At 47.6% G+C, this 23,397-nt stretch overlaps 1 protein-coding gene across 1 annotated transcript in view; it reads right to left on the bottom strand.

Moving 5' to 3' along the window:
• Window positions 1-23,397, bottom strand: part of LOC135368170 (uncharacterized) — an 84,033-nt gene that overhangs the window by 9,465 nt on the left and 51,171 nt on the right. The window contains exons 13-25 of the mRNA XM_064601293.1: window positions 23,264-23,381; window positions 22,938-23,086; window positions 22,671-22,859; window positions 19,949-20,167; window positions 18,786-19,064; window positions 14,372-14,564; window positions 11,857-11,916; window positions 10,827-10,978; window positions 7,900-8,010; window positions 7,713-7,840; window positions 6,288-6,434; window positions 2,136-2,227; window positions 16-400 (exon numbers count right to left, since the gene is read on the bottom strand). Of these exons, the coding sequence (XP_064457363.1) occupies window positions 16-400; window positions 2,136-2,227; window positions 6,288-6,434; window positions 7,713-7,840; window positions 7,900-8,010; window positions 10,827-10,978; window positions 11,857-11,916; window positions 14,372-14,564; window positions 18,786-19,064; window positions 19,949-20,167; window positions 22,671-22,859; window positions 22,938-23,086; window positions 23,264-23,381 (2,222 nt within the window). The remainder of the gene's footprint in view (window positions 1-15; window positions 401-2,135; window positions 2,228-6,287; window positions 6,435-7,712; window positions 7,841-7,899; window positions 8,011-10,826; window positions 10,979-11,856; window positions 11,917-14,371; window positions 14,565-18,785; window positions 19,065-19,948; window positions 20,168-22,670; window positions 22,860-22,937; window positions 23,087-23,263; window positions 23,382-23,397) is intronic.

Genomic DNA, 23,397 nt, shown 5'->3' with positions numbered 1-23,397 from the left:
GAAACGCGGACTTACACATTTGTCTTTAAAATAAAAGCTGAAATTTTCGTCCCAATTTTCCACTTTGCATTGTTCGTACTGTACCAGAAGCACAGCAGTACACATCTCATCAGTACTGTTGGAGGAGTTTCCAAACAAAGCATTATGGGAAAGAAGTCCCAAAGTCACGTTTGCGTTTTCCACGCCAATAGTACATGGATTATTCTCCGGAAACATAATGGCGACATCCGCATTATCGGTGGGCTTTTTGGAAAAGTTACGCCATTGTTGCTCGACGGTATCCAAATAAATACCAGTCCAATATTCCTGGGCAGGAATTTTCCCCATGGCGGTCGAGCCGTTGAAAACGACGATGTGATCCTGTAGATTGGCCGCCATCTGCTCCATTGAGCTAATGATTCTGAAAAATCGATATAAGTTTTCGTTATGAAGTGCTAACTGCTGCGATAAAGACAAGACACCGTTGCCGACGACGTTTGCTGGTAACTCGTGGAATAATAATATAAGTTTCCTGTATGTTATATTTACCGAAATGCACCGATGAGCGTACGTTGCTAGTTTTTACGCGGTTAGTGAACACAATTAGTGAGCGCTTGAAATCATCTGCTGTGTTTAGGTAAGTGTTGATTAATAAATCTCCTGCTGCTGCAGCTCTGAACCTATTTCTGTTACCCTTATAAAGCGCGCCCCTACAAAATGAGCGGTGCGCAATCTCATCTGAATTTATTGTACCAAGTAAACTGATTACTTGGCAATTAATCACATTAGGTGCAAGTTTGCAGCTGGCGCTGTGACGAAAGTAATGCGATTGAATTGTAGCGTTTATTGTGTGCATAAGAAAATGAAAGTTTCGCTTCTTGCCGATTTTCGCCGAGTATCCTCGCATTTAAAATATTGCCAGCGAAAACCGCCGAATCGAAGCGACCGATATAAGCACCTAATTTCCGCAGGGAATGCATGAAAAATTATGTACCATGAAACGGAAACCCTAACGCGTAACGCAATCACCGAATCATCTCTTTTCGTGTTTATTGCATATATAGGAGGAGTATCGCTTCTCGTGACGCTTTAAGTTTATGTCTACTGCCACTAAAGGGTGCACGCTCTGCTCGTTCGTCAAATGAACAGTGGTAGCAACATCGCTCTGCTGTGGTTGGTACGAAGGCTGTTCTGTGGAGAACGTCTGTTTTAAGACTCGTTGTCCTAAAACGACGTCTGATACCAGTCTTGGAAAGTGACTTAGTTAGAAGTGCGCTCTTAAAAATGAACTTCACCACGTAGCAAAATCCTATAGCCGGCCATCATCCCGAGTGAAATCGTTCTTTTCCCCCGTTTTCGAGGGGGGGGGGGGTGTACGCTATTTTTTGTCAATATCCAGTTCATAATTGCCAGAAATATGGCGAACGCCCCCATTTCCATGAAATCAAGGGAGAGAACGTTTCATTCGGGATGGTGGTTGACTAGCAGCGTGCTACGCGGTGCAGCTTCGTTTTCAGAGTTTAGAAGTAACCGTTGCATAGACCACTTAGTGAGAAATGAGGTCTACTCTATTTTACTAATAACTAGCACACTAACAAACTACTGAGAAATCAAGTAGGAATGCAACCTAGTGATCTTCTTCGTAGGTTAACTTTCGACTGTAGCAATCTTGTACTTAAAATGGGACAAACAACACAATTTGTGTGCAACATGTACATGTTCACTTTGCATTAGCATAGAAATCGAAATTAAACTTTTTCGCTTTGAGCTCATGCTTTTTTGAGCTCCCATATAACTCCGCGTATGGATTCTATAACATGTTAGTACTGTACTCTGTGGGCACTTCTAAAGACGGACGTTTCAGCAGTAGGTGTTACTCCTCTGTAAATTACCTTGTTTCGTACAGACCAGAATATAAGACGTATGAAATTCACCTAGGTACACTTTCTGTTTTTATTCACATGTTCTTGTCTTATCTTTTTTTCGCCTTATGTTCCGACTCCTGTACTAATTGGACCCGTGTAAAATCCGGTGATATTCCAAAATAAATGCATAACTGTACAGTGAGCAAGTTTCTTGTAACTGGAAATTAACTATGTGTGCGTGGATCTGTAGCTGAGCTACTTTTCTCATGACCTCCTGTTCTTGTAACTCACTTGTTTGTGGAGTTTGCAGCGCGGGAGAGGAGCAGAGAAGTCATGCTGGCGTTGACGATCTTATTGATCGAGGTAATCATGTTTTGTGCGACCTGCAAAGATTTTACTGTGATTGTAATTGCGAAGGCATGGGTAAGAACGCAGTAGTTCCTCTCACTATTCAAATCAAATTGGATAGAAATGAACTCTCTTATCTCGCTGAGATGACTTTGTCCTACCCTCATTGAAGAGCTATACGTATAGAGCATTGGGATAGAGCATTCCCGAAAGAATGTCCCTAGAAAAAACGTTCCCGACTAAAATGTTCCCTGGATACTTTGATAACGCCTGCCAAGAGTTTCTTCGGGCTTTCAGATGTTAGGTATAGCTACGTCCGTATTAGAACAAGTAAAAGAACGCATCTTAAATCCTACGAGCGCCTGTAACGGTGCCTTCAGTCCGGGTCATTTTTTTCGGGGACATTTTTTCCGGAGGCATTCTTTCCACTCCGTCCCCGAAGAACGGACTGACCGGACAAACTGACCCGCGTGCAACACGTGAGCGAACGTTCTTAGGACGGATCTTCACTGCATGACACGTTCTCAGTGCCATAATCAGGAATGACGTCGTTTCATGCCCTGATTTGTTGCAAACGGGAGGAGTACGCCCTTTTGTGACACTTATGCGTTCGTGTTATTGTCACAAAATGGCGTACGTCCTGCGCTTTCCACAAAGCAGCAGTGATAATGATATCATTGTGTGCTGCGGTTCACCTTTGTAGCGATATGTGGTAACGTACTGTTTTTGGAGCGATAAATTAATGAATAGTGATGCTGACATGGGATGTAGTCATAGGAGCAACCCCACTTCAAAGAAGTTTATATGAGAGGGAACATAAAGGTGGGACGTTTAGAGTTCTTGGAGGAGGCTGCTAGCTCGAAGGAATCCAATGATCGAAGCGAAGTGCCCGGCAAATAGGTGCGTCCACATGAAGGCGACTGAACTCAGGAAGTCGATTTCCTCTGTACATGTACACCGCTGTATGTCGAATTAAAAGGGAAGTCGGCACGGAATAAGGTGGTAAGCCGAGGTAGTTCAGTCGATATTTATCGACTGAACAGTGCCATGTAAACCGTGTCAGTCGAACGTTCCAGCTGGATATCTCCGCCTCCTTCCTACCACCTCTGCGTACACGTGGTGTAGGCAAACGAGCATGGCTGCCTCCATGGAAGTTGTTAAGTCCATACTGCTGTTCAGGGCCCACACAACTTGATTGTGGTGATGCACTACTAGCAGTAACGGTGTGGTCAGCAGCAGCATGCTCATCAGGAAAGAACTCTCTTTGCTGGACAAGTAAAACCCGAACAATAGTGCGCGTCTGTCCATGGATTCGCCCACGTTCCTAATGACTGGCTTATCTCGTTGTTGTTGTCATTGTGCTACGTTCACAATAAGGCAACGTTCAGGAGCCGATTTCTAAAGTGAAGGTGCGCCACGAAGGCCAAGACGTGGCTCGAGTAGATGAACATTGATGGAGTAAATTGTAGTTTCAAGCGTACTATTTACGTTGTTGAGAGAAAGTGGCGAAGGTCCACAGGCGCATGGTAGAAGGGCATGATTGGTGAATGTGAACTGAGAAATATTTTTTCTCGCGCTGGGTAGGTGGTGCCAAAGATCGTGCGGCTGAGTAAGTGAGTGGTTAGAGATTGTAGCTGGCGTTCGTGTAAAAGCCGTGTGTGTGTGTGTGTGTGCGTGTGTGAAAGCGTTCGTGTATAAACTCAATGCCTTCACGGTAGCTTTCGACAGTTCGCATCAGCTCTTGAATCGCCTGATGAACCCCAGCATAAGCAATAATTTTTAAATATCAGCTACGAAAGGCAAAATGCGAAAATTGAGGTTTCTTTTGAGGACATGGTCAAAGCAAAGATAACTTTTCGCGTCACCTCGGATCTCAAGAGAGACTTGAGAAAAGCCCTTTCGGAATTCAAAATTTCCTTCATGTACAATAAATCGCAGTACGACTTCCTCTTACGCGAAGACGTGAAAGCCGTGGAATTGGGCCCTCGGGTGGCACAGGTGCTCGACACGTCACTGGCATTGTGCAAAGCAGGTCGTGCGGTGTAGCCTCTTAAATTGAGCCAACGTGAAGCCACCTCCGTCTTATTGAAGCATGCCCCACTGCAACGTCACTCTGAATTCGGAAGCCACGTCCCTGCGTAACTAACTCGACAAGTATTTCCAGTCGCACAAGCTGGACGCCTCGCTAGAATTCGCCCGCTCGATGCTCGCCCCGCGGCAGCGCAGAGGGCGCTAGGAGAACGGGCGCGCGCATGTGTAGCGCTCGAGAGCAGCGCTTGCGTCACTCGCCCGCTGGCTCTCGTGGAGAGAGGACGTGCGGTCGGTCGCTCCGCTGTCGCAGCGCCGCGTCAGTTGAGGCTTCGATGCTGACGGGAGCAGACTCTTTGTCTCCGCGGGGGAAAGTTGAGTGATTTGCCGTAGCGGTTTTTCCCCATGTTTGCGCATTTTTTACTGTGACGGTGTTAAGCCTTTTTTCCGGGCTGTCACATGTTTAACATTTGCCTTAGCAGTTAGGCCTTTTCCCTGCATGACTGGACCAGTGACTTCCATGCTGTTGAGTTTCATAGCGTTGTGCGTCTTAAGCCTTTTTTCCGTGTTGTCGCATGTTTAGCGTTGTGCCCCTAGCATTTTGTGGTTCTTGTGTCTTTGTGTCATCTTGTGTTATCTGTTGTGCGGTTAGGCCTAATCGATGCCTTTAAGCCTTTTCTCCGCGCTGTCGCACGTTTAGCTGCAGCGGTTACACCTTTTTCGTAGGTGTTTGGTAGAAGCATGTTTAGACTTGTTTAGCAGTGTCTTTCTTGTTGCAATTTTTACCTGCTGCTAGTATTTTGTTGTTCTGTCTTTCTTGCATACAGTCATGATGGTGGCGCCCTCTGGTGTGATGCCTTGCAACTAGGTGGCCATCTGTCGTCGATCTCTGCAACTACCGGCCGTCAACAAGCAACATGGTGGTCGCTGGTCACTCGGCCGTTCCAGACCGATTTATTCGACACAGCATCGTTGATTTTCGAATAAATTGTTTCTCTCCACTCTATTTCTATCTATTTTTTATGACCACGAGTATCCGGAAACATCCGGTGGTCCGGACACGAGTCAGATGGTCCCCAATTAGTGTGGTGACTCACTAGATGGTCCCAATTACTGTGGGGGTCCTAATTAGCTCTAATCGCTAATTAGACGTGTCCAGAAGCCTTGTAGTGTTTCCGGATAGTCGTGGTCATTGCGTACTACTGGCCTTGTGGAGTGCTCTGGCCGCTGAATGACGTCTATTCGACTTTTCCGCCACGTTCAGGGCGAGTGGCAAATCATATTCTAGCCAGCTCGCCAGGACTGTACTGCCGTCCACAGCGACTCTCCCGTGTTTGGATTGTTCGCTTGGTATGGCCAGTACGAAAAGCGAACTCTCCTAGAGAGTGTTCAATTATCTATAGCTTGTAGGATTGTAGCATGAAGTTAGTGTCTGTGCAAAGGGGGTAGTTCTCTTGCTTGATGAGAATACATATGCCTTTCGTGGCAATTAACGTAACTGGACATATGTCACGAAAAGGAATAACCTCCCGTTTTCAACAGGTGTAAACTACGTCATTCGGCATGATGGCTGGTAGGACCCTGTTATGTGTTGCGAAGTTCACTTTGAAGTGTGCAGGGAAGTAGCACGACATTAAGTCGGCACAGATAGTTCCACGGCGTCACAATGAGTGGATGCCTCAGCGCAAGCCATTTTCTGGAAGTCTTTGCTGGATTTGATATTCTGGTTTGCACCGCGACCTCGACAAATTCAACAAATAAACGGAGAGAACACAAGTATGATTCGTTAAGAAACGTATTGGCCAATACATCGTTAGCGTCATTCTGTTCCTCATATTAGGGAGTTTGAGTATAGCGTTGGTAACGTCACCGTCAAGCTACAGTACCTACCGGAACCAATGATAGCGTGCTCTCAGAATCTTATGTGTTGATTGGGTGCGCTATAGACGCGGTAGCCTACCGGGCCACAGGTAGCGGTATACGCAAACTCTCTGCAATTTCATCTTGTCACGAGCGACCTGGACGTGACGCGACGTTGGTCAGCAACAGCCTTGCACAGGACCGTACCTGTTTGCTGATCTTCTGTATGGATGCAGCGTTCTCTAATGTCTTTGCCGCGTAGCTGACATCTTGTGGCATCAGTCTCTCCGAATCGGACGTCAAGTTATTTAGCTGCACTACTGTAGATAGGGCATTGTCGTTGGTGACGATAACCTGAACAAGAAACATCAAGCACAATTTTAAAGATACTGTAAGGCAGTTGGGACAGAATCTCATAGCCCAGGACTGACACGTCACAAATTTCGTCCCGATCATATTAATAGTTACTTTTCCTGTTCTTTTTAGAAAATCAAGATTGGAAATTGCGGGCAACGCTGTGCCGAAGTAGACACCAACTTCTAATTGCCTTGCAGAAGTATATCACGTAAGACTGGGTCAAAGACGTCTACAGCGCATCGAGTAGTGACGATCTCACTTTACCCCCACACGCGACGAGTATACGTGGGTGCGTTTAGCATTTTTTTCGGCTACATCGCTAGAATTAACGCTACAAAACTATTTCTAACGTTGAGGTACGTATGGGTACTACAAACCTAAAGTCCCGTTGAGAAGCTACGCACAATGATGGAAGAAAAAAATCGATTGGAGAAATTGTTTGAGGAGGCCAATCATAGCCCTACCCCACTGAGAAAGAGAGGCTGTGAGAAAGGCTTTAGTCGCCTGCAGGGCAAACGAACTATACGACACTCGTTTCGGTTCGCCCGTTAAAACGGGCACGTGACACAGGGGTGTCTTGCTTCTCGTGACGTCTACAGATGTGCATGCGACGACGCCTCCTGCGGGTCTTCCCTCTCTTGTGGTGTCACCGGGGTATGCGTCACCCGTTGCAGAAGCCTTCTGCGTAAACCACCGTTTAATGTAACCCTTTCCATTCTATGCGATACGCGATAAACGGGCCTACAATACCATACCAGATATGCAGCAAAAAACCAAGTGCTTTTAGAGGGACCCCCGTGTCGTTTTTAGCGTCATCGCGCCGCAGAGAAAGACAGGAAGCGGTGGTACTGGTGCTACGCGTCACCCCCTTCCGTCGCCTCACCCGACGCTGAGCGCACCCCCAGGAGCCCCCTAGTGACGTCACACTTTGCTCCCCAACATTGCTACTGTCCTAGGCCAGGATCCAAACAGCGACCCTGACCTGAAGAGGCAGGCACGCGGCCGACCGAACTACAGCATTTTTATTCTCTTTTGTTTATTTCTGACTTCAACAGATGTGGTACAGCGCTGGGCCAAAGCTTACGGAACACAATCGAGCGTGTTCCGTAACATTTTGTCCAGCAGTGTACAACAGTCGTACAAGCATCCTGACAGGCCCTATATAAACGCTAAGCACTTTACATTATTATTATTATGCCGGGATACAGAGACCGGCAAACTGATACAAAGCAAGGCAACGAGTACAATAACCCGTTTGTGGGTTACATTGCGCACCTGAGAAAGATCCTTGAGGTCCAGTGTCCTTTGTGAAGGAGGTAGACTGCAGGACCCTTGCACGTCACCCCAGTAGGCACCAACACTGAAGTTCCCTTGGCAGCGCCGAACTACCGGCTTATTGTCACCTAGATCGATATGAGGAGCACAAACGCCTCCATACCATCTACGCTTTTTTCTGACTCACCATTGATGCAGGCCTCATCTGATGTGGCTACGTCGCCGACTATTGTAGTGGGCCAGTGTAACGTAGGGTGTAAGCCAGTGGAATGGTTAGTGGTGGCGGCAGAGCATAGCCCTGTAAGCCACAGGATGATGAAATCACGGCAGTGATACTTCTTATGCTTACTGCTTATTCAAATACAGAATGAGTTTTTCTCTGGAGGCTCGTGATATCTACACCTTGACGGTGGGCGGAGCCAGGGGGGGCGGCGGCTAGGCGAACGCCCCTCAAAATATTTTCCCGAAAACAATGGATTTCTACTCCCTCACAACGTGCTTCGAGAAAGAAACCACACCCTCCAAGTGTGCATCTCGACCCGTCCCGCACCATAACGCACCCTGCCACATGAGAGGCGCTTTATTTTCAGTTAATCTCTCCTCTACAACAGAAAACAGTCTCTTGAACGTGTTGGCGGTTATTACCCTTTTCCACAAATGTTATACGGAGTGATCATGTGTAGCGACGACTTGCAGTCACCACTACCTAATATTTATACTACTACACTAGCTTTTCAGCTTGCTCGCGTGACATCATTCCCAGCGGAGCGCCACAATCGCTAGTGGATCTGCCGCCGTGAGTCCTGATGTCGTGAGCGTTCAGTGGTACACTCCGTGTTTCTAAATAGTAGTGTAGGATGTAAATATAGCTTACACCAGATGCGAGTAATTTCATTTTTTGACTTTCATTTTTTCTAAGCGTTTATAGCCTCCTAAGTAGTATACGAGAGCGAGCGAAAAAACCGAGTCCAAACTTCGCCGGAGCTGCATCATGACGGCGGGCTCTCCTTTTCGAACCTAGTGCCCTCTAGAGTGTTGATGTAATCATTTTAGGGTAGGCGTTACAGTGAGCGTGTTTTTCATTACGAGGTTGGTTACCTGCCGTTCTGTAAGCTGAACTCACATTTTGCTTCAAACGAAGCAACAGAACTCGGGAATCAGAGCCGTATATAGAGAGAGTTTGGCCATATTTTGATCTGTTGCCGCTTCACGGGAGAAGCCTGTTTTAACCTCAGATCCGCAGTTGCACCGCCCAAAAAGCCCCAATCCAAGCGAAATCCGCTTACCAGCCAGCAGACATGAGCCATTTTGATACAGTTCATCAGCTAGTCGACAGGTGCTTTTGTCGCGGTCAATGCAATCTACCACAACTGCCGTCTTTCGATCCTTTTTAACCAAATTGAAAGGATTCAAGGACGAAGGGTTCTCGAAGGACGCGATACGCACATGTCATCCCCCATGCCTAGTGTACAACGCTTTGCATCAACATGGCGTCGGCGACCAGTTGACGACTGGACAACAATGGAGCGCATCGATGGAGGTCGTTCAGCCGTGAAGTCGCATGACGTGGTTGAAGTTAGGCTCCTCCTAATGGCCAAACTCTCTCTATAAACGGGTCTGTCGGGAATGTAAACGGAACGCCGCGTGAATGCAGAAGATCACGTGAATACCTCCTCCAGTTCTTCGCACGTGGACATGTAATGTCGGGATGCCAGCCAATCGCCGCAAACACTTCAAAACACAGGCCTCCTGCCACAAGTATAGTGGTTGCCCATGCGGCTGTCTATAGGATGTTCCACGCAAATCCCCCTGCTGAATAAATCGAAAACGGCGCCACCTATCGGGGAACTTTTTTTCGGTTAGCATCCTTGATGCGCCGGCCACAAACTGGCCGCTCAGTTTCTGATTTGCATGCGATCGTTATTTAAATAAATATCCTAACTTTTTTGTTTTACTTCGCCGGGCTTTGGTACCTGTGCCGCAGTAATGGTCACTCTGAGACAGTGTCACACCAGTAAAAAAATAGCTTCGACTTTTAGTGATTTTTTTTCGAGTAATTCACTGGTTTCGGTTTACAAATGTCTTGCGCGGAGCAGTGCAGGAATGCGCTCTTTCATTCAACTATACTGCGCTCAAATTCGTGTTCATCCGCTAGCATTGGTGGTGGGGGAGCCGCAAGATAAGGAACTGCAGCGAGCGAGGGTTTGATACGGCTTCTCGTTTTCTAGTAAACTCGTAACCCGAATTTGTAAACGGAAAGCAGTTAATTACTCGAAAAAATCACTAAAAGTCGAAGCTATTTTTTTACTGGTCTGGCACTGTCTCACTGTGGCACTGTCTCAGAGTGACCATTGCTGCGGCACAGGTACGAAAGCCTGGCGAAGTAAAACAACAAAAGTCACGATGTTTAATTAATTAACGAGCGCACGCAAACGAGAAACTGAGCGACCAGTTTGTGGCCTGTACATTAAGGATGCTAAAGGGGAAAAAAAAGGGGTTTTCCGACAGGTGGCGCCGTATTCGAATTATTCAGCCGGGGGATTTTCGTGAAACACTCTGTACACTTACGGCCGCCGAACACTACCCCAGTTGGCGGACCCTTAGTCGTCACGTCACGCCGTTTGAGCGACCGTGCCTTGTGACGTTGCTGCCACTCCCCGGGTAGTCCTCAGAAACTCTATAAATAAGCGAGGACCCTGATATTGTTCACAGGGACCTGCAATGGCAGCCATTCAAACTTACAAACGACTTGTCCTTTCGTGACACTTAGTGCTAAATTGCTAGGAGAAAGGCCGGCGATTGAGCAGGGCACATGGGCAAGGTTAAAGTTGCGCTTTGGAGGCCCAAAGGAATAGCGCTTCGCCATCTCAGAACTCAAACTGAGCTCTTCAGGTTTGGGTGCGCCCGCTACATCTTCTAATTACGTCTTTTTCTTTCCGATTTCTTGATTTCTTTTTCTTTTGTAAGTCCGGGCCGTAGCGATGCTGCAAGCGAGGAACCCTATTCTACAAGCTGCGTGCGGATAGAGGCCGCCACGTGCATTATAGCGATTGCGCTAAAGGAACCCTTATTCTCGTGCACCACTCTCTAAACTAACTCTCTAAATATCCCTACGTGTGCTGAAGACCTGAGCAGTTCCCGGAATGAGACTGAATTCCATGACGGAGGTTTCATTGAGTGTATTCAAGGCATCTCTTAGGTGAACGCCGAGGTCCCTGTCCGCAACGGCTTCTTCTCCCAAGTCTCTCGCGGTAATCCTTTGCTTCCTACGGGAACAGAAAGACATGGTCACCGTGCTAAGTAAGCACATTTCTGGACTACTTTCTCTTGCTGAAACCACACTCCTGTGTAGTTTAATCCCCTTTTGCATTGTCAGTTTGTACAATTCGTTCGTTTAATCTTTAATGATTTTTATAAAACAGCTGTGACAGAAGCATAGGTGTCGTTTTTGCAGTTGAATTATACGACCAGGCTGACATTAACTAAACATTCAGTAAAATTAAACAGTAACTAGAACGTGAATAAGTACCTCAATAACTGCCTAAAATTAATTAATGAACCCTTTAGCTAGGAGTTTTCGAGCAACAGAAGTTTTCGAGCTGAAAGGCCAGGTAGCACAATCCTCGTTCAAAGCCATTAGTATGTTTAAAAGACATGGAAACGCTCACGTGCGTTGAAATATACATCTCCGAATATTGATCTGCACGCGGGCCGAAACCGCGGCGACCGGAAGCGTGATTCATGAGTGAAAGAAACCGCAATTCATGCTTTCCCTCTCTGTGCCCTTCTCGGGCGCGCAAATATGAAGAGGCATCGGATTGGACTCTTGGAACGATACACTTCGATGATTGGACAAAATCGGTTGAGCAAGCCAATGAGAGTTCGCTCCACATTGTAGGACTTCATGAGCAGGAGAGCAAAAGAGAAAGCATAAATTGCGTTTTTTTCTTCTTCTCTCTTTCTATAGGTCATACGTCACGAAGGACACAAGAAATGAACGCCGTTCCTTTTGTGTTTGTGTCAAGGTAGCGTCATCTTTCATGCAGCGAGGAGAAATTTTTGCACTTCCGTGCTTCTTTAACGGTCTAGGCGCAAACTGGATAGGGTTTTTGAGGATAGTATTCCATTCATTTCGTACACGTACCTGACTTGAAACCTAGGCTTGTTCAGGTACATGGCAAAGTGAACCCGGTGAGTGTTGTATCTGAAGAAAGAAAGAGACACGAATCAAGACATTGCTAATTTACTAATCAATAACGTAAAAAAAAAAAAAAAAAACTGAAACTTGGTCACCACCTATCAAGCGCTGCGTAAAAGTTCGATCCTAGTTCCTTGACACTAACTACTGTCATCGAAATGGTGCAAACCCGTTCTACGCCTTTTGTTCTATCGAATTATCATATCGCACCAGCGGCAATGAAAGAAACCTCATGTCTACCACCATTTCATGTACCAAAGAAAAAACAAGGAAGGGTCGTTCAGGGGCGGGCGAGGCTCTTGCTCGAGAAAAATAACTGAGTAAATTTAATTGAGCAAAACCTTCGGAGGACGAAGTGCAATACTTCACGTGCAGCACATGCAGCAGTGCACGTGCAGCAGAGGCAGTTACCATGGCGGCCAGTGTGTCCCGTGCTGTGGAACAGGAATGCATAATCAATTTCGTTGTGAAGTATGACGTCAAACGAGTTGAGATTTTGCAAGGATTACAAGCACACTATAGGGATAGCTTAAGAGCGGTGCAGGCAGCTTGGGCGGGATATGGTGACGAATGTACCACACGTACATGTTCGTCCGGCTGCAGTCACGCCCGTGACCATCGCAAGCGTTGAGGAAGTAGGAAGTCATCCTCGAGAAGAGGCGAGTAACAGTTGGGGACACTGAAGCCCATCTTAATATTTGTGTCGGCAGTGTGCCGACGATCAAATCAGTCACGAGCACTTACTCTTCCGCAAAGTCCGTGCGCCTCATTTGTGGTAAAAGCTAAATACACCATTTTACGCTAGAGACAAAAATAAGCAGCATGGAATGGCAACACAAGACCTCCCTGTCTGCAAAGAAAACCAAGATCCAGACATCTGTTGGGAAACCCATAGGAACTGTCTTCTGGGACATGCGGGGACTCATCCACGTGGACTTCCTGGAGGAAAGGGGGCAGTACCACTTCAAGTTGATAAAGGGAGTCGTACGAAACCCAATTCGCAAGAAAAGACCCGGGATGTCGTCCGGAAAGGTAATTTTTCTTTATGATAATGCCGGACCTCACACAAATTTGGCGGTAGCAACCCCGGTCGAAATGCGGTGGGAGGTTTCGCCCCTTGACCAATCTCCGAGCGACCTTTGATTGATCTCCAAGCGATTACCGTATATTTGGGCCCCATAAACGGAAACTTTGAGGAAAGACGTTCCACAAGCCCTCGAGGGAGATGTCCTGCAATGGCTACGATACCAGCCCGCTTCTTTCTACGTTGCCATGGTGACTGCAGCGGTGTCTAGGGAAGCACGGTGAACAATTTGGTAAACTGACCTTTCTTTTTTTTTTTTTGTGGTTCCCAAATCTTTCAAAGTATCGGTGAACGTTGAAGGACCCTTGTATCTCGACTTTGTTTTTTTCATAAAGTCTCAGTCCGCCCCACGGAGTGCAGAATACATCACTCGCCCTTCTTACAGTCGATACCGCGCTGGTCATTACCGTAAAGTTCGCATCCCTTCATATAACGCTAATTCTTACTCCAATTTTGTTGTCACGTATAGCAGCAGAGTGGAACCACATTCCCCATAGTTCAGATAACTAAAACCAGATTCGTTTCGAATAGCAGTCCCAGCACTTGCTGTCATGACGATTTGGTTGTATTTCACGCTCTTTTTAGACGTGCAAATACTATATTTTGTGCAGTTTTGTGCCTCCTCTTGGCCCACTCCCCTCTGTAATGCGCTTGAGATTGAGGGCAATAAAATGAAATTATGGGAATGAAATAAAAAGGTTATGGCTACGTAATAAAAATATCTGTACATTTGTTTCAGTATAATTATTATGGGTGTCGTTTCTAATCGGCTCGAATTTTTACTAAAAAGTGCTGTGACAGCAGTAGACAGTATAGATGCCGTAACGTTCACCATGCCCTCTTGTTAGCTTTTAAAATATTTGTACCACGCCTTGTAGTTAGAACCTCGCGTGTTATGTGTTCTTGTACATTTTTCATGTTGTACTTTATGTATTTTTACAACAGGCCTTAGTAGACTCCATCGTGAACAAGGCAACATAACACTGCAAACAGCGATTTATCCAGAACCCCTACACCGCTTAACACCACTAAATAGTTGGCGACATCCCCCAACTTCCACAGGGGTCCCCTTGCTATTTCAGCTGTAGACATACGTCACGATATGTGAAGCCGTTATGACATAACTACAATAATGACCCCCCCCCCCATATTTTGCAAAGCCCTTCCATACTTGGGATTCTAGATAAACCACTGTCTGCAAGAGAGCACAGGTGCCATATGTCACTTGCTGTGTTCTGTGTGTCTTTGACTGCTTTGTTCACTGATTGATAGCTACCAACTATCCCGTCTCTCCATCCTATAGTTTGTAGACTGCGCGACGCTCACTCACCGCTAAAAAAACTCAGAAAACGTAAAGGCTGTATGGACATTACCTACCGGAGTTTCTTCAGGCTAATAACCATGGCATCACTCAGGAAATACGATTGCACCCTCCGCATCCTTTGTGAACCCAATATGAGCGGGAGAAAGTTCCTCGCAAAGTTTATAAACGACTCGGAGGACAGGTCTGTTAGGTCAGGGTTGATTGCAGTATTGGTAACCTCCATGGAGCCTATAAATGTTTCCAGACCTGCAGAAAAGGAGAGAACACGACCATTTGAGAACGCATAAGAGCTAACGCCGCCATCATACGAGTATATGCGTACGACAATGCTGGCAAAAGCAATCGAAGAACTTTCGCAGTGAAACACAACAAACGCGCACCAAATGAGCTCTCCGCAGACGTGCATCCCGTGTGACGGTGATGGCGGTTGTGCGAGTGAAAGAGCTTGCCGTTGTGGTGGTGGTGGTACGATGTTCAAAAGAAGAGGAGCCGTTATCAGCCTCACACAGGTGGGCAACGTCAACAACAGGTGCTAGCGCTCTGGGGGAATGTGTATCCTGGGCCAACTTCTAAGGGAACTGTGCCGACACTCCCCGACGTCCCATGTGCTGTGACGTCACCGAACATCTGGCCAATGTCATTACCGCCCGCGTGCAAGCGAACGCGACTGGAAGAGACACTGGGGAATGGGAGCTCATGTGTGGAGGGAAGTCGAAGCGTAAGCCACTTGTGCCAATAGCTGAGGATTACATGTTCACATTGTGTGAGGCTCCATGTTTTGGAAGCTTATTTTTGCCATGTTGGGAATGGTGTTCTCGGAGTCTGTTATGATCCGAGAAGTCAAAGTTTGCCATAGTTTATTTTCACGAGTGAATTCATATCCGAAATTAGGAGAAAAAAGATGGTCGCGGAACCGCATACCTGCTGAAAGAAGGAGAAGCTGCCTTGCAGAGGCGCTTACTACACTCAAAAACAGAGCTTCACCGCATAGCACGCTCCTAGCGAACCATCATCCCGAGTGACATCGCTCTTTCCCCTGATTTGCTGAAAACGGGGGGCGTACGCCTTTTTTTGTGGCATTATGCAGTCCATAATTGCCCCAAAATGGCGCACGTCCCCCGTTTTCATCAACTCAAGAAAAGGAACGTTGTCATTCGGGATGATGGTTGGCTTTATAGCGTGCTATGCGGTGAAACTCTGTTCTTAGAATATATTATGCGGCATAACTCGCCGACAACGACATTTGTGTCACGACCATCTATCGCTGTGAACACGTCGAAATCCGGACATTCCTCGACATAGTCCCAAGGACGCTTTCGCTTCCTTTCTTTCTGTCTGGTTGCAACAACTAGCTGTCTGGTCAGGAAGCTAATTTGTATGTCTCCTGTACTCTTTTGTACGCTTTGGCAAGGAAGGTAAGGATGAGTAAAGGTGAGGGTGAAAGCGCCAGGCAGTAGACCACGTAGACCTAGGAAATGCACACCCTCAAAATAACACTATATCGGGTAGCATAGACTAGAGGTACCTCTAGTTATGGGCGGAGTTCGCTCGGATTATACGGGTGCACTTTGCAGGGTCACTAAAGAGCACCAGGGTCACCACTCCTTTCTGTCCATTCTGTGCTTGTCACGAAACTGCGGAACACGCGTTTCATCAGTGCCTTGTGCCCGATACTCTATGGCACAAAGTTGAAGTCCTGTTCGGTGTGTCACACATTCGGTGGGCTGTCATTCAAACGCTCTTTCAGCCTCCCGTCCCGCATCGCGATAGGAAACAGTTCCTCCTTCTGGCAGTTGAGATTAACTACCAGGTGTGGATTTCTCGCTGCATTGCAGCACAGGGTGGCCGCATCCGTAGTGTAGCAGAAGTGCTAAATCTTGTTCGAGCAGGGGTTCGTCGCGCTCTTCGTAGAGAGAGAGCTGTGCTGGGAGCTGTGCACTTTGCAAGACGGTGGCAGACATCTTCGGTCCTCTTTGAAGATGATAGAGGTACGTATGTGCTTCACTTTTAGGTGGCCAAGTACAGTGTGCCGTTGTCACGTTCGCAGCTTTCCGCGAGTATTCGTTCGTTGCATGGTGACGTCCAGCATACATATTAATCTAGAGATCATATTGCTCTAGAGTTGGCATCTACGTAGCCTTAGTTTAGTCCGTGTGAAACGTTAGAGGGAGCCAGTCTGTGTGGCTGGTCTTCCGCTCCGATGCCAATACAAAAAGAGCAAAAATTTCTCATACCGGAATGAAAGATGTCGGCAACTCGACGCTAACACAAAAGGAACGGGATACAACCGCTGCCTCCTTCGTGACTCATGAGTGAAAGGAACAGCAATGCGCGTTTTCCCTTTCACTCTCCTTCTAAGGAAGCCAGACAATGCGGAGACCTCGGATTGTCTGGCTTCCTTAGAAACTGAACTTCACCGGTCTCCTCACCTCTCCTCAACCGGTCTCCAGCCATGATTGGACAAATTGTATCAGGACATCAAGGACAGCCCGCTCCACGTTGTGCGCCTTTTTGAGATCAAGAAATAAGTGTGAAGCAGCGGACAAGAGGGAAGGTGCAAATTGCGGCTTCTTCTCCCTTTCATTCTTCGCTCGGGTTCTCCTCTCCCCATCTTAACAAGTGCGACAACGAGGAGGCTCCTCCCATTGAATTCGAATTTGAACTGAATTTTTGTTGGAAATATACAAGATTAAATACATAACACAAATTCGAGCTATATTATAATACGAAACGAGAAAAATACAATTACTATAGTGATACTTTGGATTATGACGCACATGTTTGCATGTCGACTTATGTTTGCATGTCGACACATGTTTGCATGTGCCTCACGAAAGGGGTTGTAACCCCTTTCGTGAGGCACATATTATTCCCATTTTATCCAACGTTACAAAACCTTGCACGTCGTATCTAGAGCTACCTGCGCCCATGGCAACCAGTGAGTCTGCGCCCCTGTTCAGGCACATATCGAGGACACAGTTGGTCATGTTTTGTAAATACTTTAATGAAATCCACAGAACTACTACACATGCAGATGGCCCACTAACGTCACATGATAGCCTTTCTGGCTTTTGCTGCTGCAAATTTGTCGATATGTCACTGAAATCAATTTTTTCTGTTTCTTCTCGTTCAACACTTAGGACAGCAAGCTCGGAAAGCCTGTCCTGGCCCATTGATGCTCTTAAATACGATAGTATCAGCTTTAGCTTGCTAAATGACCGCCCACAGCTGGCAATTGAAACCGCGATCGTAAGCATTGTCTGGACCGCAACCCGAAGGTTCGTGAAGACATTGTCATCTCTATAGTGAACAATAAATTCAAGAAGCTCTTCGGGTCTCGATATTTTGTTTTCTGTGCGCCTCGCGAGCAACATTCTGGAGTCCAAAATTTCTTCGTACAGCTCGTTGCCGTCAACATCGGAAGTGTAATATTTGCCGAAATCGCCCCTACAGCTTTACACCTGCCCCAGCCCGACACACGGGTTCAGGTCGACCCTCTTGTTGGTCCGCCCGATACGAACTCTTTTCGTCGGGCTGATTTTCTTGCTCAGATATCTCTCTCAAAGTCCCACTGCTGCGATCGGCTTGCTACCTAAACATCCTCAAATGCTGCTGTCGCGTCTCGAGTAACCGTACAGGGTACTGGGATCTCCCTTTTGTTTAGGCTGCTTTGGTCTCGGCCGTGACAGTCGCTCACTGAGCTGGTTCGGTTTGCTCACGGTGCCCCGTTCTCGTCAAATACGTCACGCGCCCAGTTTAGCTACCTCGTGGTTAACATGATGTCCTTGGGGATGCGTTTTCGTGTGGTCCGCACTAGGTTTCACACTACAACCTCTCCAATGGAGGGTGCTTTAGATCAGTGTTTCCCAAACTTCTGGCGGTGACGGACCCCCGGAAGCGATGAGAACCAATTCACGGACCCCCCCCCCCCCACACACACACACACCGTCACAGCCAGTGGATAACCAGCAACCTCGTCAGCTGCTGCGTGCTTTCGATACAGCTTGAGAAACGATTCCGGACTGGTTTCTTCTGCTTGTTTGTATGTGTATGACGCGGACAAACGTGCATTGGAGGACTTTTCTATCAGAAATTAGAAGCTAGCCGTTGAAGCATGCTTGTAGCAATTTTGGAAGTCTGGGTGTTTGGAAATCGGGCAGCATGTACGAGCGCGTGTTTGTGGGGACGAAAATCCTCACTGAAATGTGAGCGACGGTCGCGGACCCCAACGGACACTCTCGCGGACCCCCAGGGGTCCGCGGACCACACTTTGGGAAACACTGCTTTAGATCATTTATGAATGTGCCAGGTTGAGCGCACGACCTGGCACATTCACACCCGACCACATAATGGCGCCCCTGTTCACCTGGCGCCCGTGGCACCTGTCCACACCTGCCACACCATAGATACGCCACTGCGTACAGCAAGCGCACGGAAGCCGTATTCAATTGCAGAACTGCCACCTACCAGAGAGACGGAGGAGCCTTTTTCTTGACTCGACTTCTCTGAATCCATCGACTGATATTCCTTCACACCAGTAATAACCCTGCAGGTAAGGGCTGCTCTTTGTAGCGCCCCGTATGGCGAGTGTGATTGAATCGGGATTCAGTTCGATCCGGTTCCCCCGCACGGCAAGACCGTCCTTGAACCACATGATCGATCCTTCTATAATTTCAGGAGACGCGTGACATGTGAGTGTCACTGCATCCCCAGTTTGGTCCATTGCAACCCGAAGCCAAGGAGTTCCTGGAAGGGAGAACAATTGGAGCGCATTAGAGGAATTTGCCACAGCCATAGCCTCCTGCAGAAACGAGGTCGAATACCGTTCAGCTGTTCATACAGTACCTAATCGCGCATGGCTCCCGAAAAGCGATAGTTGTTCTGATAATATGATAACGCAACCCAATCGAAGCAGAAATTCGATTTTGGTGGGCCTCCAGAATGCGCAGTACCAATTCGATCACGAGCTCGCGAGATGCTTGTTGCTTACTCTATACACATCACACATGGAAGCGTGTGATGTGGCGAGGCTTGTGAACCACGGAAAGGGAGGGCCCTTTAGGTAAAGTTGAGAATTGAGGAAGTATAGACAGCCATGTGGCGCGAAGAAGAACCATTTCGTAGCGTGTTACATTGGCCCCCAAAAGTGACAGATGCAAAGTCTTCTGGTTGTCTTTATCAGGTCACGTGACCCTTACGAGGCTCCAAAGACGGTAAACATCGTCTCCTGTTCATACGGCACCTTTCCTCACCGTCTTCTGTTCCCTCGAATACCGGGCCCCTTCTATATTCCTTTCCCACGGTGTGAACAGCGCAGCGGCGCCACACATGTCTATAGTCATGGAGCCGGGCCAAGGTTAACCGTTGCCCAAGAATCACTTGGAGAGGTTGAGAAACCTTCTCTAGCAGCACGTGCTTAATGCAGATGTTTACGTTCCCCTATATTTTCCCGTATATTTTTCCTGTAATGCTTTACATGTGCGAAACGTGCTACAAAAATGTCCTGCACCACTTGTCTTCAGCTAATCTGGAGACACAATCGTATCACTATCAACGCTGGTTCGCCTTCAGTGCTTAATGAGGCGAAGCTGTGTTTTTAGGATGCAAGACAAGCAGTGCACTCTACTTACCGGCTACCAGGGGAGCTTCACATATGAATGGGTACTGCATCCAAGGCTGCGCCGTTGACCATTTCACTTCTAATGGCCTCTCCGCCACGTATCGGTTCACTCGAAGCGTTCCTCCTGTTTTGCTGTAGTCAGACGACGGGTCCCAGTTCGTATGTTTCGACCTGAAAGTCTTGTTTAGCTTCGTCAGACTTATCCAGAAGGTGTCCATCTCGATGGGAACTTGAGAGGAAAGGTGCGACACAGTTAGCCGTGAATCACGACCTACTTGATTATAACGACCATGTCCTAGGCACCAGTGCCGTGTATGCCAAAGGGAGTCTGGCCATTAGGAGGAGCCTAAAAATGGGGCTCGACCTGTCAATCAAATTGAGCGTTTTTCATTGGCTGCTGTTTTCTATGAGGGCCGCCATGACACCAAAATTTTCCCGAAAATGGCGGCGTAGCTTGGAACGGCGAAGCGAGGATTTCATGACAATTTTTTTTTTCCACAAATTACGTCAATTTTATCCGTAAGTGTACATTCTGTTGCGATTATCTTGCAAATCACCTTTAAATTACGCTCCAGTGTCGATGTTTACCTGAAAATAATATGTTTCGTCGTCCTTGTTAGGCCTAGTAACGACAGCGATCACAGGCAAATAGCGAGAAAAACGCTACAAATGGCCAAAAATTTTCATTTTATGACATACTTTTATTCATATACACACCTTTGCCCGTTCTTGGTTCAGTCTTGTTATGTTTCATAGTTAAAATACGTATAATACCGGCAGTCTGTTCCAACTAGCGGTTCTGCCGGCCAATCAGTTCTGCTAGCAAGCACTTCTGCTTCTGCTACTTCTGCTATTCTGCGTCTTCCCGGCGTGCCCCTCGCCATCCAGATGGCGCCGTTAAAAGTGGACGCAAAATCCATTATGTTGCTAGGCCGTCAGGGAATATCCTATTCAATCTAATCCAATCCAGTTTCCCGAAAATGTCGGCACCCAGTTAATACAGGTAATATATAGCTTGGATAGCCTGGGGTTAATAGCGAACTGTATTTTGGCTAGTGATTGGCCAGAGAGCTCAAAAAGTGGGTGGAGCTCCAGGTATAGGCATGTTCCATTAATGGCCAGACTCCCTTTGGCATACACGGCTCTGGTAGGCACCCCTTCCCAGCGCCACATTTGGAACCTAGCGGTGACGCTACTCGTCGTCCCTGTCATAGCTTCTTCAAGTTGCATACAATATTGTTGTTGTATACAATTGTTGTTACAATACTTTGTATTTCAGCTTACTTTAGTATTTCTGTACAAACGGTGGATGTTCTACGAAAGGTGTTTCATTCTGAAGTATTACTATCATCGTTCTAGCGTTTTCATGGGAGCTATCTCTGCCGTCTGCTACGGTAGTGGTGGTGGTGATGGCGATAGGGCTTGCCGTTGTCGGCCTCACGTATGTGGGCAACGTCACGACTGATGCCCTGGGAGAATGTGCTACGCTACGGTAGTCGTACGTACGCTTCTGCGCGTTCAGAGTTTCCATCGTCCAATCGTGATGCAGATCTCGCATGCCGATGAGTAGCGCCCCTGGCGGATTGTGCGGACGGGCTCCTCAAAGGGGGTTGCCGATTATGACATGGTCGTTATAATCTAGTAGGTCGTGTGGTGAATGTATTTCTTCAATTTCTACGAAGTAGTCATTGAATGGTGGCCGATGTAGCAACAACAGTAAATAAATCATGAACATGGTATGGGGTAGAGCCCTGCACGGGCCGACTTTTGCGGGCCCGACCCGGCCCGGGCGCATCGAAAAAATGGCCCGACCCGGGCCCAGACCTTCATATTTTTATGCGTCCCGACCCGGTGACCCAGTGACTAGAGCCCGGCCCGGCCCGGCGCGGTGACCCGGCGAGTAGATCCCGGCATAGTATTTCCAGCGGCGCCGTACGCGTTTCTGGCGATTATCAAACAAATTTATCAGTAAATTTATAAGGAGAGAAGACAAACATACAAGTGTTGGCGGTTTAACACCATAACCACACCAGACCAAATTAAATCCAGAACGTACGTGGGCATGGGCGTTATCGTTACACTGTCAAGATTTTGCGGAGGTAGAGGATGCTGTCGACAAACTCCTTCTCCCAGTCCATACCCCTCTCACCAAGCTTTGCCAAGTGATTGTGAAATACGTGAGAAGTGAGGAGCAATGTAAAGTGGCTTTCAGAATGTTCTAGAGGGTCGAATCATATGCCTAATGCAGTATACCTTGCTTATCTTTGCAAAATATGCACAGGACTGACGCGCAATATGATATGAACTAATGCATCTCCATTGTGTGGAATTAGTTGCGTGGCACGGCCGGGCCTGACTCTCGGAAACATATTTGTCGGCCCGGCCCGGCCCGCGGTGGTGGCGTATTTTAACGGCCCAGGCCGGTCCCGGTCCGCAGTGCTAGCGTATTTTGTCGGCCCGGCCCGGAGCACACAGCCAATAACAAGCCCGGCTCGGCCCGTGGACCTGGTCGGGTCGGGCCCGTACAGGGCTCTAGTATGGGGTGCTTCAGCGTTCGGGTGCAGTAGAGTACAGCATTGCATGCGAGATCATGAACGACACAGCGGGTGCATCCCGTTCCCTTTGTATTGCTGTCAAGGTAACGACATGTTTGATTCAGTCAGAAATTTCTGTTCTTTAGGGCCCCTTCAAGGCCACAAAGTAAACGCACTTTGACACTGTATAGCACTCACCGTCTGGTCCCGCCAGAATGGCAGTAATGGTGTCGTATGTGTGCTTCCCCTTGAAAGCAGCCAGCCGCCCGCCATGGCTCTCGCATGCGCTGTTAGCGTCCTCCTGGGTAAGCTTCGTGTAGTTCAGCCAAAGACATCTCGATCTCGAATCAAAATCTAGCCACCCTCCCTTCGGACATGACGCGAGGCCTTCAGGGATGGGATGCAAGTAATTAGTAGAATAGTGACACGTGCATACTTAAATTGGGCTTTGTATTGTGTACGCACTTAGCAGGCCGTTCCTGTATGGCAGGACACACGGAATTTTCAGATGCATATGGCATGCGTGGTGTACCACTCGATCCTGCGGCTGCAATACTGTGAAACAGGGGTCGCTGCTGGCAGAGGAGACAATGTGGGAAGCCCAGACTTCCGATCTGCAAAATGTTACGGTCAAACACTAATCATTTAGAAGCGTCAGTTTCCTATTCACACGGCTGCGTCACAGCCTCCCAGTAGACTTTGTGATTGCTGACATGACTGCTGAAATGCTGACAGCGCATGTGGACGAACGAGTTGACGTACGGTGCTGTCAAAAAGTATATGTGACATACCGTGAGAGGGCAGCCAGAGCGTCGTCATCTGCAACACTTTCAGACTGTATGTAGCCATGTTTTCTGGTTATATCAATCCAGCCTCCAAGAGCACGTGGAGACACTCGTGCCCCATACTCTGTGAGAGTGAAAAG

The sequence above is a fragment of the Ornithodoros turicata genome, chromosome 9 (genome assembly GCF_037126465.1).
Source record: "Ornithodoros turicata isolate Travis chromosome 9, ASM3712646v1, whole genome shotgun sequence".
In the NCBI taxonomy this organism is placed as follows: Eukaryota; Metazoa; Arthropoda; class Arachnida; order Ixodida; family Argasidae; genus Ornithodoros; species Ornithodoros turicata.
This window is presented reverse-complemented; position numbering and strand designations above follow the sequence as displayed.